Here is a 20,254-nt window from a genome sequence, read left to right on the forward strand (position 1 = left end):
GGGTAGCGAGCAAATTAACTTGCCTGGGAAATCTGACTTGAATCCGAGCATTTTTGGCGCGTTTTTACTGTTTGCACCGTCGGCTATTCGGTGCCATATTTTGGTTCCGCTGACAATGACGGATTTCCGCGTCACGGGGCATATAATGCTATCGTGGTAAAATTATCAGAAATACTTAGCACGTAAGTAAATGTTTTGCGACACTGCGCATCTCAGAAGCCAATACACAAGAGTCGTACACACACACACATGATACTCAAGAGTCGTAAGATAAGTTTCACGAAACACAGCAAGCGAGTAAAACTGTCATTCTCTAATCCATTTCACTTACAGGAACGGGAATTGAGGCACAAAAGCAAGCATGTCTACACCAAAGAGCTTGGACGCTGCCGACTGTGCCGTGTTTGGAGTACTCACAGCTCTGGGGTACCTGGTAGGGCTCTACTTCTCCATAGCGCATCGCCGACGCCAGGTGCGTAACACTGACTTGACTAGCTTATTCCTTTTCTTATTCTTGGTATAAGCGCGAAGAATACACGGACGGTGGCGGAAGAAGACAGGACCAGCGCTAACTCACAACTAAATCTTTATTGGAAAGAACAAACATATATAAGTGATTGCAAAAACCGCAGCAAAGGAAACATCACATGGTCGAAAGGATAACAGTTACCAGAAAAAAAAACAATAATAAAACGGTGAAGCTGCTAAATTTCAAACAAGAAAAAACACTACTTGGAACAGTTACGCACGTGCTGAGCAAATATTGAAATTCACCTTCTGACAATGATAATGATGCCTGGCTAACACAATTTTCTCCTAGTCTTTTGATGCGAAATGCCTCAATTATTTCGCGTGTTGTTTGGCATTTGTGTCTAGAAAGGACTTTTGTGTCCTCAAACAATGGCCTGCAACCGCACGTAAAACAATGCGAGGCTAGGGGAGAAGCATTGAAATTGTTAACAAAATGCTGATATTCGTTTAGTCTAATATTGAGGCACCTGCCGCTCTGTCCAATATAAGCTTTAGCGCACTCGAGTGGACACTGGAATGTGATATTGACTATGCCTGTGTCACAATGTGCTAAAGGGGACACGTGCCTGACGCCAGAATCATTTTTTTTCTTTTTACTCTCCCCAGCTAAAGTTTTTATTTGATGATAGGACACATCGTTGACAACTTACAGGGAGCCGAAAAAACCGTATTGACGTCATATCTACAGGCTACATTCCGTAAACCATGTGACAACCTGTGCATATAGGGCACCACCGCAAACCGTGCTTTTTTCTGTTTTTGCTTTCTGTTCTTTTCTGTTTTGCTTCACCATTTCCTGATTAGTTTTTTCTGGTAACTGTTATCCTTTCGACCATGTCATGCTTCTTTGCTCCGGTTTTTGCAATCACTTATATATGTTTGCTCTTTCCAATAAAGATTTAGTTGTGAGTTAACGCTCGTCCTGTCTTCTTCCGCCGCCGTCCGTGTCTTCTTCGCGCTTATACCAAGAATATGTTACCCGTACCTACTCGCCCAACTATCCACCCTTTTTCAGTTTATTCCTTTTCCTCTGTGAGTTTTACTTCAAGAAAACCATCACTGCCCAGCAGGGTGCAACATAGCGAAACACAACTTTCGAGCAACTGAAATAGTTATTTAGTTCACTTACAGAGAAACATATTGGATTGCTTGGGGCTATGTCCGCGGTAATAACACCCTTTCCGGCCACGCCCTACTGTATACGGGGTGATAATTTTAAAGTTTTATGGAATTTTAAAAAATTACCTGTGGCAGATAGCATAATTCGTGTCCTTGAGCTGAATTATTCGCAGATGCGGGCATCACTAGCGCGAGAAATCTAAACACATAATCAACTAAGTAACGAAAGTTCACTAATTAACGTTTTAATTAGTTACATTGCAGCCCATATTGCAATTTACGAATTGTAGCCGGTGACTTTGCTAGGCGTGTACACTTGGAATGAATTTCCAGGATGACACCAGTTTCGAGATATTTTTCCCAATGTGTGCGACGAAATACATGGGCGTCCCAGTTACTTTTGCGCTTCAATGCATGAAAGAGCGTTTTGTTTAAGAAAGTAGGTGGAACAGCAGCGCATTTTTAACGGCGGGCCCAGTTGGCTGCGCTCTACGGAGCCGCCTGCACTGTTCCCGCTCAATTTTACCCCTCTCTAGTATCTCTGTATGATGACACGCGTACTTGTTTATCCGTTTTCCGGGGACTGCTTTTCACCCTCTAACAAATGAAAGTTACGCCTAAGTGCAAGGCGCGCCTCCATGATTTGGAACTTACTCGAATGTTATAATTGATTTCATCTGTCGTCTTTGTTCTCGCCAAACCTTGTTTAATCAGGTTGAATGTGCGACGCGAATAGTGTTGTACTTTCTAGAAGACATGCGAACACCAGCGATTACGGTGGAACCTTTTACGGGCCACGCATAAAATCCGACTCACTAGACCCGCAGGTCGACTATCGACGAATGTGCTCGCCGCTGTCTTCTTGTTACTTGTTTTGCTGTGGTTGTTGACCTTCACTACAATGTGATAATATGCTTCCAAGGGAGGAGAGTTGCCCATACTTTCGCCGCTTTGTTCCAACTAAATGCGGTAAAGCGACTCATCGCGCGCGCAGGAGCCGAACTTGTAACAGGGCCTCTGCCGCTACTGTCGCGATGCTATATAAATGCGAGGCATTCTTACCGTACGCTCCGTACGTTTATGGCGCTGGCATTTTAACGCGACAGCGTTGCTTGGCTAGGTTGGAGAAAGCGCGCACCCAGCTGGCGTCCGCACAAGGCGTCCGCAAAAGCCGTGTCCGGAAAGCATGTGACCTCTCCCACCGGAACTAACGCAGGCGCCAACAACTGCCTTAGCATACCGTAGCAACACTCGGCGCGCGCTCTACTCAGCCGCAGTCAACGGCCGCAGTAACCACCTGCAGTCGCGGCGCAGGAGAGAGGAATCGGCGCAGCAGTTGCGGAGAACGAAAGCGCATAGGAATAATCGGCGCGCTGCGTAAGCGCGTCGACGTCTCCACCTATACTCGGATCACAAGGCCATGATAGTGTCTATGTACCCCGACGTATGTACGCCATCACCGGAAACAGTTAAATGACACCACCCACAACGTGGTGGTGGTCGTTCTGCTACGATATAGCCGAGACCTGTAATGCTTACTGCCTGCACGACGAAATAGAAGGAGACATGTAAAGTGGTGCCGACATCACTTTGATTGCGCCAAATCATGTATACAAATACAACTCGGCCCCTTACATTACCTTATGCGTTTTTACAAATCCAACATGACATTCTCTTTGGCCCTAGCACCTCTCAACTGCGCGCTATACTAGCTCTGGACCTTTCAAAAGCCTTCGACAACGTGACACACGATTCAATGTTGCAGGAACTTGTTCGCACGGGCTGTGGCGCTCGCGTGTACAATTACGTTCGCTCGTTCCTACGCGGTCGCTCCTACTCCCTACGATTCGCCGATGCCCCGACATCATCCGTATATTCGCACCCTCAGCGCGGTATACCGCAAGGCTCAGTTCTTTCTCCTCTGCTCTTCAACCTCGCCATGTGCATCGTTCACCGCGCCCTCGAACCGTTATAACCTCCATCCGCTATGCAGATGACATAACCATCTGGTCTTATCTAGGTTTGCCGGGATACATACAAGACTGCCTACAGGACGCCCTTGCTGCCGCTTCGGCTGCTGCCAAAACAATCGGGCTTTCTTGCTCACCCGCTAAATCTGCTCTCCTCGTTGTCCACCATCCGCGATGGCAACCCCCTCCCCTAGCACTACTACTCGATCGTCATCCCATTCCTCTAGTACAATCCATAAAAATTCTCGGCCTCCACATCCAAGCCGATGGTGGAGCCTCTTCCGCAATCCGGCACATTCTCCAGCAAGGGGAACGAATTCTACACCTAATGCGTCGCGTCACTAACCGTGTTAGGGGCCTTCGCGAATCTGAACTTCTTCGTCTTCGTGACGCACTCCTTCTATCTCGCTATCGCTACCAGCTCCCTTATTTAACTCTTCGCCAACAGGACCTCAATCGCCTTGACGCACTCGTACGCAAAGCAACAAAAATCGCTTTGGGCCTCCCAATCAGTGCCAGCAACGACCGCCTAGCTCAGCTGGGCGTCCACAAACACTACAGAAGAGATTATCGTGGCTCACCGTCGCAATCAGGAACTTCGCCTGAGCACCACCACTCAGGGACGCCACATCCTGGCCTATGTCGGCTTCTCTGTCTCCACGTCCCCCTCCACCACCTCTACGGCACTTTCGTCATCCTGCGCGGCACTTCTACGCATCGCGCCATTACCTCGCAACATGAATCCCTGTATACACGCACAACGCCGCGCGGCTAGAATCTGCTATTTTCAGCATTTCATCCGCACTCATCCAAACCGTCATTTCTACTACACGGACGCTAGCGTCTCCTCACTCGGCTCTGCCATAGTGGTTCTTTCGGGCAGCTATGCTATTCTCCACAGGGAAGTCCTCTCGATTGCCGATCCCGCACTTTCTGAACTACATGCGATAGTAGCTGCTTGCCGCTATCCCAACACCCCGCACCTTCCTATCATTTTCACAGACTCCATGGCCGCCTGTCGCACCTTATAACGCGGGGAACTTCCTTCCCCTCTGGCACACATTCTCCAAAGTAGTCTGAGTACATAAGTTGAAATCGTGTGGGTACCTGCCACGCGGGACTGTCGGGGAACGAACGGGCTAACCGGCTCGCCTGTGACACTCTTCGCCAGGCTCCCGACTTCCCCGGGCCAAGCTCACATGATTGCCGACCTCCTCCCATTTCTCTCCTGCCCTATCGACTCGCCCGCCGTGCGTTTCCGCCTTTACAACTCTGTCTATCTCGCGCACACGGCGTCCTCATCCGATAAGCCCAGACGGGCTCTCTTCTTTCTCCCACACGTATACATCTTCGCGCATTCGCGGAAGAGCCACATCCGCGATGTCACAGGTGTGGCGGTCATCCCAATGGCTCTCACCATACTCCCTCATCCCCACGCTTCCACCCCAACATCCACCAACCTATCCCCTACCCCTACGGCTGCTTGGTTGACTCTCGCAGCATCATTGCTTGCTCAGCGGTACTTGGCAACCTTCATCGCTGCAGCGATGAAAGGCGTGCCCGGCGGGACCCTGGACTGAGGGACCCTATGCAGAACTGCTACTCTTACTTTCTATTTTAATAAAGTGTATCATCATCATCATCATCATTACCTCATTAATCATAATGCAACACAACTTCGCAGCACCTCTCCGTAAAAACAACCTAGCGAAAATAAACGCTTTCGCGTTCTCATCTCATAAGAGTATTTTAGGGATCCTCCGCAACTTTTTTTCGGCATGTGATTGCACTTTTATAACGTATGGCGCTGGCGTTTTTGTTAGCGCCATACGAGTCTGCTTCCATGCTATGTAAATGCGAAGCATATTTTGCCTACATTATGCCTGTTGAGTCACTCGGTCGGTCAATCTGTTTGTTGATCTATCTATCTATCTATCTATCTATCTATCTATCTATCTATCTATCTATCTATCTATCTATCTATCTATCTATCTATCTATTACACTGTTGTGATGCCGCAGAATTCGTTTCTTTACATAAAGTACCTTGAGCTCTATTTAATCATGATGTGACATGACTGCATAGCATGCCACAAGTTTCATGACAGTAATGACATGAATATCATGATTTATTCTCTTGCGCCGTCGTGACAGTCGCCGTGGTGATTTATTTGACTGTATCATATAAGGATATGCATGGCATATATGCAACCATGACATGAATAACATGACAAGGATGACATGCACTCAAGACAAGCGTGACATGTTATGACATGCACGAGATACCACGTATATTATGACATTAATTATATGACGTGACGCATGAACGACGTCATGAATGACATGGCGCATTTTATCATGGTATTTATTACGCGTCATTCATGTGTTGCTGGCTTGTGCCACAGTACGTGGTCGTGCATGTCATGATATGCCATTCATGTCACACATGCATATAATTACGTTATTTATGTCATATCATGTAATGTACGCCATGTATGTCCTGTCATATGTGGATGTCATAAATGTCAAATCGACATTTCATATGCCATCGATGCAATGCCAGTTTTGTCATGTTGCGCGTTTCAAGGGATGTCATTACATTTACGCCATACATGCCATGACATTTCTTTGTCATGCTTATCATGCATCATTTCATGCCCCGTTTGTCATGTCATTTATGCCATGCCACGTCATGTACGCATACCATTCATGTCCCATCATGTTATTCATGACATTACGTGTCATTCATGTCATGTCACACGTGATTCGGAAGCAGCGGATTGCGATTTTGCGGGCGTCGAAAGTTATTGGGCCAGTGGGCAAGTGCTGCTCTTCAATGTACATCATTCACCGCAGCTTGGGTATGTGCCACTGGGGCCACTGGGTAAGTGCAGCTATTCAATAAAGCTCGTTGACGTCAACTTGGTTCACTGGGTATCACACCAACTACGCAATCACGATGAAATCTACGTAATGCGAGCACTACGTAGATCTAGTCACCTGGAGTTGTACCCTTCCTGACTGTGCTTGACTTATTTCCCGGTTTTCCCTTACACTATGGGGAATTGCGTGGAAGCTACGCTGATACGGTATCCGCTCAAAAAAATAAAAACATAAAAACCTCAATAGCGCTCTGAAAAGCTGCTGGTGTATACCTGGTGCAGTAACACACCTGCAGAAGCTCAGCCGCCAAACTGTTTATTCATTGCCAGAAACATTTGTCAGTGAGTAGCTATATTGGCATCAGGGAGTGCGCTATCTTCCTCTGCTGCCCTCCCTGTCCACCTAGGCGCGTCCTCTTCGCAATGTCGCGTGGCCCTTTCAGTTCTCTTGGTGGCTCCGGAAATGATGTCAGTCCTCGAAGAGCCAATAACGGCGCACTTCTCCTGTGGGGAATTTTCGCGGTCCCTTTGTCCTTTGAGCTTGGCGCCCACTGGAGCACCAGGGGGCACGCCTAAGGGCCCTTGATAAAACAAGTCTTGTTTCATATAGGGACTTTAATACCCCCCTTGGTACCTAAAACGCTTAAATCCCCTTGATCGACGTGCACCTTCGGGTCGCTGGAAAGCATCGTGGAGGAACTTTACGCAAATTAAGGCCTGTTGCGATGCGTTGAACGCTGCCACGTTGAAACATCCTATCCAGGTTGTAGGAGCTGATGGAAGCGGCGGCGCTGCAACGGAAGCGTTCCTTGGAGGCCGCAGCCTCCCTGAAGCTGCTCTTACCGTGTCCGTTCTGGCCTCCGTTGTGAACGGAGTGACAGTGGTCGGCTTTCTGGGACACTTTTACGCACACGGATTCCACGTGATGTGGGTGCTGTCTGGGATACCGCTGGCGATGATCATCACGTCGACGGCTTTGGTGCCGCTACTGTACGACATGAGGGCCGCCTCCGTTTTTCAGGTACGTAAGGAATGGCAGCCCACGTTTCGCATTGGGCTGTTAACAGCTACTAGTAAATATTCTCCTGATATTCATACTTGAATATTATGCGTATATAATATATATAGCTATATATATAGCGTTCTGGCTATATTCGTCAGCACAGCGCTAATACAATTATGTCGCGCCTAACTTACAGTACATCTGGGGTGCTCTAACGTAAAGTGATTCCAAACTGTTTCCATTCCATTTCTGTATTCAGCGCTCCACAGTGGTCAAACATTTCTCGGGCCACCACCGCTTCGCCTGCCTGTCAGGCGACGTCACGAAAACCGCGGTATCTCCCCGTCTGATATGACGTCTACACACTGATTATTCATGATGAGCCGAACAAATTAAAAAGAATTATTTCCGATGTTACGGCTTTTTTCCCATTAGCCCTCCCTATTGGTCAAATGTTTTGGGGCTCCGCCGACTTCGCCTGCCTGTCACACGGCGGGAAGAAACCACGAAAGCTGACCACGTGAAAGTAACGTTAACGCATTAACCAACAAAATTATGTATTTTTATATATCACCAGAGATTGCCCAGTTCCGAAATCAATAAAAGATGGCAGCCCGCCGATCACTCTGGCGCCGGCTACTCGGAGCTGCCGGGGAGAAGAGGCTTCATCGTTATCCTCAGCAGCAGCAGCCTATTTTTATGTCGACTGCAGGACGAAGGCCTCTCCCTGCGATCTCCGATTACCCATGTCTTCCGGTAGCTGATTCCTACTTGCGCCTGCTAGTTTCCTAACTTCATCACCCTAACCTAGTTTTCTGCCGTCCTCGACTGCGCTTCCCTTCTATTGGCAACCATTCTGTGACTCGAATGGTCCACCGGTTATCTACCCTACGCATTACATGGCCTGCCAAGCTCCATTTCGTTCTCTTAATGTCAGCTAAAATATCTGCTATCCCTGTTGCTCTCTGATCCACACTGCTCTCTTCCTGTCTCTTAACGTTACGCCTAAAATTTTTCGTTCCGTCGCTCTTTGTGCGGTCCTCAACTGGTTCTCGAGATTCTTTGTTAACCTCCAAGTTTTCTGTCCCATATGTTAGCACCGGTAGAATGCAATGATTGTAAACTTTTCTTTTCAACGACAGTGGTAAGCTCTCAGTCAGGATTTGGAAATGCCGGCCGTATGCACTCCAACCCATTTTCATTCTTCTGTGAATTTCCTTCTCATGATCGGGGTCCCCTGTGAGTAATTGACCTTGATAAACGTACTCCTGTACAGACTCCAGAGGCTGACTGGCGTTCCTGAATTCTTGTTCTCTTGCCAGGCCGTTGACCATTACCTTTGTCTTCTGCATATTAATCTTCAACCCCACTCTTACACTTTCTCGGTTAAGGTCCTCATTCATTTGTTGTAATTCTTGCCCAGTGTTGCTGAACAGGACACTGTCATCTGCAAACCAAAGCTTGCTGAGATATTCGCCGTTGATCCTCACTCCGAAAGCCTTCACTGGTCTAAAGGCTTGAAGAGATTTGTCTGCTCATAATAAAAAATTTTGCGTGGCAGTACAACGTTGTCGAACCCTTTAGGCACGTATACGATGTCCCTCTGTCAAATGTTCTTCGCTGAGTATTTGTCTAGCGGCATTTTCAACTGTGCGTTGCCAGTCGCCGTGATTTTCGGTCAGCCACCGCAAGCTCAGCAAGGGAAAGCGGGCCAATCGCAGAAGCCGGCACCACCCTCCGCATCCGGTTATTTACTTTGACTGCGATGGCTGAGCCCCACTGAAACCCTCTTCATGTCTGCGTGCTCCTAACCTCTGGTCAGCCAATAAGATACGAAAAACCTGTTAAGGTAGGGAATGCTATTCCCTTTGAAAGCAAACAAAAGTAACCTCCTATAAAACAGGAGAGCATTTGATTGGGTTGGTAAAACAACGCTGCGTGGCACCACCTGATGCGTTCGTCGGCGGTTACATCAGTTTGAGGTGAGGAGAGTGGAATAAAAATACATTGTAATGGTTTAACGCTATGGGCGTCTTGCACTGGAGTTTGAGGTATAGTAGCGGCGCCTGGTGGCGGCGAAAAACGTCATCTGGGTAGTACCAGCTTGGATAGTATTGAGCCCTGGCTGTGGCGAAGCACGTTTCTAGCCCGCGTTTTGCGTCGATTCGCACTTTTTTCTGCCCTGTTTCGAGTGCGAAAAGGCTCGTCACTTCTCACAGACCATGGCGACCAGGCTGCGAGCTGGCCGCAGCCTATAGTTTTACAAACACGGACTCTCCGTGTGCCGTGGGACGTAATGCTGGAAGCAGAAGACATCGGCGACGCTGATCCGGATCGAGAGACCTAGCTCAGCCTCGAAAAAATGTCACCGTCGTTATTGCTGCGTCGTGGGCTGCCATGAACAAGACGGCCTGAATCCCAACATCAGATTCTACCGTTTTCCTTCAAGGCCTCACGCTGCGGAGCGTCGGGCGCGCTGGATAACTGCAGTTCGTCGCGCTGGGTAAGCGAAATGGGAGACCGACATAGCAGCAGGCATGGCTGGTGATTCACGATCCGAGACCCGGCCACAGCGACAATTAACAATTCGACCGGTGCGAAGTGGTTAAGTGACCAAGTGTGTGCAAATGACCACAAACGGTCGGGCTGATTCGGTGACAATTCACTACCCCACTACGAGCAGCACAGGTTAGAGAGTTGAATGTGCTCATCCTTGACCTCAAGCCAGCACGTTGAGGCAGCACAGCAAGGTAGTATTGATTACAGCACATCGATGTTCGAGCGCTAGCTGTCATTAAAAGCTACATCAAGCGAGCAGTGCACGAGCGCGCGCTGCAGCGCGATTCGCGCGTACGTACGTTAGTGCGAGCTTATATGCATTGCATTGCATCAGTTATTTATCAATTGCTAGACAGATGGCCACTACTACAGCGCAGGCATAACTACTTGTCTAGCGGCAAGCAGTCAACAAAGATTGCAGGAGACCTGCCGTTTCGCGGCATGTCGAAAGACCGCTGCCGTCGCGGCGCGTACGATCGTGCGCTCGAGCAGTTCGTACACATGTCTGCTTATCGATGCTGTGAATTCATTTATAGAAAGCATTTCCTCGCGTTTGTGCGCCTGAATCTAGCAGCGTGCCAACCTTACCTGAAGTTCCAACTTCGCAGGAGTGTGACTCGCTTCACTTGCGATTGACACCGCGCGAAAACTTCGCCGCTTATTTCTTGAACGGCGTACACGTATTCGGGTTGCATAATTTCTTGCCTTTACGCAGCATGCCACCCATGGAAAAATCTTCGGCGCCCGATATTCGCTGCAAGCCGTGGTACAACACAACCGAAAGTGGCGGGTCCATATTGTAAACGTGCTTGCCGAAGCAGACGACCGAGCTTGGTACTACCCAGTTTCGGATTGAGGGCGCTTTTTAGCACCATTTTTGCAGCGCCCCCTGGGCAACGCAAGAGCCCCATAGGGCCCCTGGCTTTCTCGACACCCACTGTAGAGAAGAACGAATGAGCAAACCAGGCCACCTGGCAAATGCAGGGAAACGGTAGGCGAAGCTCGCTGGCCATTGGATCCTTGGCAGACGGCGTTTGCGATCCGGCTGTAGCTCGCAATAAAGCGCCGGTAATTTCCAATACAATCAATCAATGCCTACTTATGTCGCCCTTAGGTGAAAATGCAATTAGTTTCCCAACGGCGGTCTGTGACGTACCTATGACGTACCCGCTAGTGGCGCTGCATTAGAGAGCTTTAGCTTGTCCTGTATTATGGTAAACGCAGGTGGACTGGGCGTTTTACCGGAGGGGCGGAGGCGTAAACGTGAGCGGCCTACTCGGCCTACTCACCGTTCAGCCCTCGATAGCATAGCAGACCTCGTTTCATCTCTTGAGTCTGCTCGAGAAAACAAGCACTCTGCATACATGCTCTTCCTGGACATACAGCAAGCTTTCGATTCGGTTCCCCATAAGGCGATTATTATCGCCCTTATGAATGCGGGAATTTCGGGTCGACTGCTTCATTTCGTGCATAACTTTCTATCTGAGCGCCACATGAAAGTGCGTGTTGGAGGAGCAACAAGTGATTCTCGCCCTGTTAAGTGCGGTGTACCACAAGGCAGCGTCTTGTCGCCGCTTCTCTTCAACAGTGTACTTGCTGGACTTCCAAGCCGATTGCCTCAGGAAGCAGACTTTCCAATATGTATAGCAATCTATGCAGATGACATTGCACTGTGGATCAGCGGTCCTTCGTACCATGGTCCACGTCTTCGTGGAATCTTGCAGAGAGCTCTGAATGCGACTTCAGAGTACTTGGAGGAAGTTGGTCTGCAGATCTCACCAGCTAAGTCAGCCGCGATTGCATATCATCCAAGGCAACGGGCTCGTCGAACCATGAGCCGGCTGTACCTCAGAGAGACACCGGTACAATGGGTACAACACCACCGCTACCTGGGTGTAATTATCGATGATCGCCTCTCTTGGCGCCCTGCCATTACCTCTGTGCGGTGCAAATCGCGGTCGCTGCTCAAGTATGTGGCCGCCTTGACTGCTAGGGGCGCTGGCTGCGACCAGACGACAGCACTTCAGGTATACCAATCGTCTGTCCTCTCTGGCGTGATGTATGCCTTGCCAGTTTTGAACGTGCCGCCAAATATGATGTCTGAGTTGGAACGGGACCATCGTGTTGCCCTCCGAGTCATGCTTGGCTTACCTCGTGAGGCACAATCTGTTCCACTACTCACGGAAGCGCACCAGTTTCCCCTGAGCTTGCAAGCAGACCAGAGAGCGCTACACCATATCGAACGTTTGCACCGAGCATCTGACGGCCAAGCACTGATTAATCGGCTGCTTCAGCGCCCTTTCTCTCGGATGGGGAAAATGGCGGCATTGTTTGTGGACATTACTCAGAGTTCACGAGACACTACTTCTTTCACTACTCCGAAGAAGCGCAACAAATGCTCCTTCCCCATTTATCTGACAATTCCTGAAATCCACAAAAAATCTAGTCAGCCTGTTCCGGCACTATTTCAATTGGCCCAGTCCCACCTATTTGAAAAATTTGAAGGATATATTGAAATATTCACGGACGCATCTGTACACAGCGACGCGCAAGGCGCTTCTGCAGCTTTCTTCTGCCCTTCGACTGGCATCAGACGGGTATTCAGAATACTACATCCAACCTCATCAACAACTGCAGAACTAGCAGCGATTGATGTTGCTCTGAAATACGTACACGAAGAATTAAACGCCTTGAAGGTCGTCATTCTTACAGACTCCCGTGCTGCCCTCAGCAGACTTAGACAAGATGCCGATAGCCCATTGTTGTGCAGTATCCAAGAAACTTCGGGCAAAATTACTTCCTGTGGAGTGTCCCTCATTGCCCAGTGGGTACCCTCGCACGTGGGCATCGCTGGAAATGAAGAGGCTGATCGCCTCGCTTCAAGCTGTGCCCACCATGAATGTGACTGCCCTGACATTTCGTGCACGTTTGAAAACGCCCGTCTCCTTATACGCCGACACCTCCTAAAACAGCACCCAGACCGGCGTGTTGCAGACGGATCGTTCCCTCCCCGCGTTCGTGGTCGAGGCTTGCCCCGTCGTGCTAGAGCACTGTTATACAAGTTAAGGGTTGGGTCTGTGTTGGTGCGCGAACGCCTATACCGACAAGGACGTGTGGACAGCCCGTCGTGTACGTTTTGTGGCTCCTGTGAGACACTTGAACATCTAGTTTTAGAGTGTCCCGCATTCGTTGCGCAGCGCGCATTACTAATTAAGGAGTATAGACTTATGGGGCTGCAATGTGCGACCCTTGACGATTGCCTTTTTCCAAAGGGGAGCGCTGCAAGACGTGACCAGGCCCATCGAGCCTTGCTAAGTTTTCTGAAGGACACTGACTTGGCCTCCCGTTTATAGACATTATTTGTATTTTGTTTTGTTTTTATTTTTTTTATTTGTTCTGTCCGTGTCTCCGTCATTTCTTTATTTCCTCTTTTCTTTTCTCATATTTTCATTTCCTCTATTCCCTCCTCCTATAGGAGTAGGCAGGCGTTGTGCCCCTCTCGGTGGCAGTTGTCAGCTTGCTCCCTCCTTAATCCATTTGTGTCCTTGAGTTTATATGTGTACAAATCAAATAATAATAATAATACTCCGTGGAGCCACCTGGTGGTGCAGAACTCAACCAGACAAACACACCTGATATTGCAGTAATCAAGTACTTTGCTGCGGGTGTAAATTTTTGGCAGCCTCGAACACGTTTCGGTTTTGTTTCCCAGGACGTGTGTGTGTGTGTCATCTAAGAGCACAACATCGGAACGCTTTGGACGTCTCCTATGCTGTTATTACTCTTTCGTTCTGCGTGATGAAGTGGCATATACGCACATACACCGCGAATACATGCAAAGTGCCTCAAACGGCCAGTCGCGCAGCAATTTTGCGTGTACTCGCAGGCTTCTTTCACGCTTGGAAAAACACTTATGTAGCACGTACTGACCAACATAAAGCTGTATCGGGAGTTTTTCATGTTGCTCTACAATTTGCTCATTGACACTTTTCAAGTAATAATTATATTTGAGAAGTCAAATAATTAATTAGAACTAACTATACTAATTAGACATAATGCAAGAAATAACCTGAGTATCTCCAAGCGAAAGCAAACATTAACTTTGTTCTGTCCAGTTACTTGGCATTTGCATATTTTTAAATCTTGGTGTTTGATAGTTGTGCGACTCTGTACATCACCGTTTCTTTCTTTTCCGGACATACTACAGTGTCAAAGAATCCACCAGAATGTGACACCGCGTCCAGCGACAGTGGCCACATGATGAACGCAACAAATATTTTGTGTCACTGGGTTCCCCGCAGGGGCGTCTGCGTCAGCAGGCGTTTGGTGTGTGGCGACACCACGGACCCGAGCACACGAGGGTTGGACCCTCCCACGTTTACCCGTGCGTGGCTTAGCCGTGTCCGGGGAAAAGGGGATCCTGGGGGTTGAGCCGAAGCTGGGTGTTCGAACCTTTAAGGCCCCTCGGCGGAGGCAACACAACCCTTTGGCCTCTGTTTCCCCCGACTGACCCGCCCGGTGGAAACCGGTAGTCGTCTTTTCCTATCTCCCTCTACTATGATCTTCGTGTTTCCCTTCCACTTTTAATCTATCCTGTCCTCTCATCTTTTCCATTCACTTCGACTTTTCCTGGCGGCAAGGGTTAACCTGGTGTGGCTGTCCTACCTTGGGTATACCATATTGGGTTATAGTAACGGCATACAGCTGGCGCTGTGCAGACTTGTTTATATCTTCTGCCACGTCCCCTTGTTGGGCTCCGTGGTGGGTGGTAGACGCCGTTGCCGAACAAATCACTTCTTTCCTTGGGATCCCCGAACCCTTTCTCAACCGATCGTGCCTCGAAAAGGCTACGCACCGATGCAACATTGCTATTCTTGCCCAAAAACAACGAACGTTTCCCGAAATTCCACGTCCTCCACTGTGAACAATCATCTACAAAAGCTAGAACAATTTCACCATTTCTTGTGGCCAAGTGCCTAAAAGAGACCATTGGAACTGGTTATAAGGTAACAAAGATGGCAAGTGGAGATTTGCTCCTCGAACTAAAAGACAAGGAACAATACAACAGACTAGCACACCTCGTAGCCTTTGGTAATATCCCTGTTTCTATCAGCGCACATCGAACTAAGAACACAGTCAAAGGCGTAGTATCAGATGAAGACTTAATGACATTGAATGAAGAAGAACTCCTGGATGGATGGAAGGACCAAGGCGTAATCCATGTGCAGCGCATCACAATCAGAAGGAATGACAACGAAATCCCAACAAAGCATTTAATAATCACTTTCAGTTCAACTACATTACCCGAGACTCTTGAAACCGGTTATGTAAAACTACATGTTCGACCTTATATTCCGAACCCGCGACGTTGCTTCAAATGCCAAAGATTTGGTCACGCATCCCAAAGCTGCCGAGGGCAGCTTATGTGCGCAAAGTGCGGCACAACTGGTCACTCTTCTGACGATTGCAATAATAACGAGGTACATTGTGCGAACTGCGACGGCAGTCACCCGGTATACTCCAGAGCTTGTCCAGCCTGGAAGAAAGAAAAGGAAATAATTACTGTAAAAGTGAAGGAGAATATCACATTCCGCGAAGCACGTCAACGTATCTCCTCGTTGTTCTTGCTTAAAACATCTTTCGCCGAAGTGGTGCAACGGAGGGCGGCACCACAACGGCCTCTGGCGGTAGCCCGGACCACGTCTAGCGTGCCGAGGCTAACGCCACCCGCCACTAAGGTGGGAGCAACCAACGCTGCCCTGCCATCTCTCAAAGTGTCCACACCAGTGGCCTCTACAAGCTCCGGCAGCAGCCAGGGCACCGCAGAGGCCACAGGGGTCCTGTCGACCTCCGGCCCGGTGGGGGCGAAGGCTTCGTCGCTCGAGATGAAGTCTACGCGACGCACACATCGCTCTCTGGAGCGGGTGTCCAGTGCCTCGCAAGAGGCTATGGACACTAGTCCAAGCCAAACGGCGCTAGTAGCGTCGAAGGAGCGGCGAGGTTCTCTTGACCGCTCCAAAAAAGACAAAACACCAATTACAGGGCCTAACAAAGGCTCTGTAAAGTAAGTCACTCTCCTCCCTTTTGAGACACACAGCACCTTTTATTTTCCTCCAACATGAACACAATAATGCAGTGGAATGTTAGGGGACTAATCCACAACCTCGACGACATCCAAGAACTTACCAATAAATTTAATCCAAAGGTGCTGTGTGTTCAAGAAACACACCTAAACTCCAGAAACACCAACTTCCTACGTCAGAATATTGTTTTCCGAAGAGATCGCGAGGATTCTGCCGCATCTTCTGGTGGTGTGGCCATCATACTCGACAGAAGTGTAGCCTGTCAGCACCTTCCACTCAATACGGCACTTGAGGCGGCAGCCGTTCGTGCTGTACTTCTGGGTAAACTCGTAACCATTTGCTCGCTCTACATACCCCCACATTGTCCTTTACACAAGCATGAATTTCAGTAATTTATAGATGAATTACCAGAACCTTACCTCGTTCTTGGCGATTTGAATGCACACAGCAGCTTGTGGGGCGACACGCGTATCGATGCGCGAGGACGCCTAATCGAACAATTTCTTTTCTCCTCTGGTGCGTGTCTCCTGAATAAGAAGGAACCCACCTACTACAATCTCGCAAACAAAACTTTTTCTTCCATTGACCTCAGTGTAGCTTCCCCGTCTATATTTCCTGAACTTAAATGGGAAGTTATAAAAATCCTTACGGGAGTGACCACTTCCCCATACTGCTGAGATCACCACTACAAAACGAACCTCCACCACAAGCTCCCCGGTGGAAGTTCGATACGGTAGATCGGGAGAAATTCAAAAGTCTTACAAGTGGTATCTCGTGGCCTGACATATCTTTGCTGGGAATTGATGATGCGGTTGAGTATCTTGCATCTTTCATAATCAATGCCACTACTGAATGTATACCAGAAATGAATGGTGCGACCTGCAAACGCCGTGTCCCATGGTGGAACGAGAAATCTCGGAACGCTCGTAGGAAACAGAACAAAGCGTGGGGGTTGCTACGCGACTCCCCAACTGCGGAAAATCTTGTCAATTTTAAGAAAATTAAATCGGAGGGCGCCGACAGGCCAGGAGAGAAAGTTGGAAAAAGTTTTTATCAGGCATAAACTCATATACAGACGAGGGCAGAGTCTGGAAGAAAGTTAATAAGATAAAAGGGCTACAAACGTATTCACTCCCGTTGGTAAACACACAAGGCCATAGTCTGGAAGACCAAGCTAACTGCCTGGGAGCGCATTTTGAACATGTGGCCAGCTGATCTCATTATTCCCAAACATTTAAAGGCACAAGGCTACAATAGAAAAACAGAAACTAGAAAGAAAAGGTACCGGAAACGAGGCATACAACCATCCATTCTGCATTGCTGAGCTGTATGCATCACTTAGTTGTTGTAACAAGTCTGCGCCAGGCTCTGACCGCATAGCTTATCAAATGCTGAAACACCTTCCTCATGAAACAAAGAAAACTCTCCTCTCCCTATACAATGCTATATGGACCTCCGGCAAGATCCCCTCTGCCTGGAAAGAGGCCATTGTCCTTCCTATACTGAAGGAGGGCAAGGACCCATCGTCTGCTTCGAGATACCGCCCTATAGCACTAACAAGCTGCCTCTGCAAACTGTTCGAAAAAATGATTAACCACCGACTAATACATTTTCTCGAATCAAACAAATTGGTTGACCCGTACCAATGCGGGTTTCGAGAAGGTCGATCCAGCGCTGACCATTTGATACGTATTGTGACGCAAATTCGTGAAGCTTTCGTCCATAAACAGTTCTTTCTCTCTGTATTCCTTGATATAGAAAAAGCCTACGATACCACGTGGCGGTCTGGAATACTTAGAGACCTCTCGCACGTTGGTATACGTGGTAACATGTTAAATGTCATAGAAAGTTATTTATCTAATCGCACTTTCCGTGTTCGTATGGGAAATGCTGTATCAAGACCTTTTTTATTTTATTTATTTATTTGTACATACTGCAGCCCTATCGGGCTATGGCAGGAGTGGGTGTGAAAAGCAGAGGAATGACAAATAATAAACAATAAAGGCAATACGAACAAAACAAATCAAAACTATTCAATGACTGATAAGAATAAGTTTAAAGGAAGAGAACGAGTAGGACCAGGCAAACAATTCTAGTATTCAATTACACGAGGAAATAAACTGTATTTAAAAGTGTCCGTACGGGCAAAATAAGGCGCGATGTTTAGGCGATGGTAACTTCTAGTACGAGATGGTTTTGCAGGAGGTAGATAATTATCTGAAGATATACGGCAAGAGGAGTTAATAATGCAATGTAAAAACTTCAGTGATTCCGTGCGTCGGCGGTCTGAGAGCGGTTGTAAGCCTAGGGATAAAAGCGCTGTAGAGGGTGAAAAATCCCTGTCGTACCTACGGCATATGAAGCGGATCGCTTTCTTTTGGATGGCCTCAATCTGATTAATGTGGCATTGTTTGTGTGGATTCCAGACAGGAGAAGCATACTCTAGTATAGGCCGGATTAGCGATTTATACATGAGTAGTTTAGTGTCCCTTGGGGCTGTGGTCAATGTGCGGCGCAGATAGCCTAACTTTTTCAATGCCTTTGAGGATATTAAATCTATGTGCTTCGACCAAGACATACTTGGTGTGAAAACAAGACCAAGGTATTTATATTCACTAACGCTCTGAATTGGAGTATTATTAACTTTGTAAGTGAAAACGGAAGGCGTCGTTTTATTAGTGAAAGTGCAGGAAACTGGAGTGCCACAGGGTGGGGTGCTCAGTTGCACTCTCTTTATCGTAAAAATGAGTTCTTTGCGTCTGTACATCCCAAGAAATATGTTTTATTCTGCATACATCGATGATGTACAGATAGGTTTCGCCTCGTGCAATCTCGCAGTCTGTGAGCGGCAGATTCAGCTTGGTCTGAACAAGGTGTCTAAGTGGGCAGACGAGAATGGATTTAGCCTTAACCCACAAATGACCACCTGCGTCCTGTTCTCCAGAAAGAGGGGTCTGCACCCCGATCCTGACATTGAGTTGCAGGGAGAACGCGTGCACGTAAAAACAGAACATAAATTTTTAGGTATGATTCTAGATACGAAGCTTACATTTGTGGCACACATACGGTATCTAAGAAACAAGTGTATGAAAACAATGAATAGTCTAAAAGTGTTGTCACGTACCGCTTGGGGTAGTGACACACAGTGTCTTTTAAATTTGTACAAGAGCGTCATACTCACAAGATTAGATTACGGCGCCATTACGGCGCCAAGCGCCCTAAGGATGGTGGATCCTGTACACCATCTAGGCATCCGCCTAGCCACTGGTGCCTTCAGGACAAGTCCTGTGGCAAGCATGTATATAGAGGGGGACATGTGGTCGCTTGATATGCAACGTTCATCCTTAAGCCTCACCTATTTCCTGAAAGTAAATTCGAACCCAGAACATCCGTCCTTCTCAACCGTAAATGATATGACCAGTTCCACACTCTTTAATAACCGGCCGACAGCAAGAGAACCCTTTTCACTACGTGTAAGAAAAATTAGTGAAGAAATTGACATCCCACTACTTGAACATTCTCTGATGGCCCCAGCAAAGCCAGTGCCACCGTGGCAGTGGCAACTCATAGAGTGTGATACTTCGTTTGTAGAGGTCACAAAAGATGCTCCAGAGGCACAAATCCGGATGCATTTTCTGGAAATCCAGTTCAAGTACTCGTCCTGCACTCAGTTTTACACCGACGCTTCCAAGTCAGATGCAGGGGTATCTTATGCAGTAGTCGGCCCATCGAGTCCGATGTATTACGGCTGAGGCCTATGCACTTTTATCGGCTGTGAAGAGTATAGGCAAATCAAAACTCAAAAGATCAATAATATTTACAGACTCCCTAAGCGTCGTAAAAGCCGTCATGACTCTACATAGACACAACAACCCTGTACTTATTGAACTGTATTCTGCTCTGTGCAAGGCATACCTGTCTAACCAGCATATTATTATATGCTGGGTGCCTGGCCATAGAGGCATCGAGGGCAATGTTCTAGCTGATGAAATGGCCACATCAACTACATCGCGAGCGCTTAGCCCTACCGCTTCAATCCCTGCCAGAGATCTCAAGCACTACTTGAGAAAGAAACTTCGAAGCCACTGGCAGCGCTTGTGGGATGCCG

General features: G+C 48.0%; 1 protein-coding gene across 1 annotated transcript in view; it reads left to right on the forward strand.

Moving 5' to 3' along the window:
• The first annotated feature begins 337 nt into the window (after positions 1-337).
• Positions 338-20,254, forward strand: part of LOC119453631 (sodium-coupled monocarboxylate transporter 2-like) — a 63,560-nt gene continuing 43,643 nt past the window's right edge. The window contains exons 1-2 of the mRNA XM_049668007.1: positions 338-472; positions 7,265-7,522. Of these exons, the coding sequence (XP_049523964.1) occupies positions 362-472; positions 7,265-7,522 (369 nt within the window). The 5' untranslated portion in view covers positions 338-361. The remainder of the gene's footprint in view (positions 473-7,264; positions 7,523-20,254) is intronic.

Source organism: Dermacentor silvarum, chromosome 5 (genome assembly GCF_013339745.2).
Source record: "Dermacentor silvarum isolate Dsil-2018 chromosome 5, BIME_Dsil_1.4, whole genome shotgun sequence".
Taxonomy (NCBI): domain Eukaryota; kingdom Metazoa; phylum Arthropoda; class Arachnida; order Ixodida; family Ixodidae; genus Dermacentor; species Dermacentor silvarum.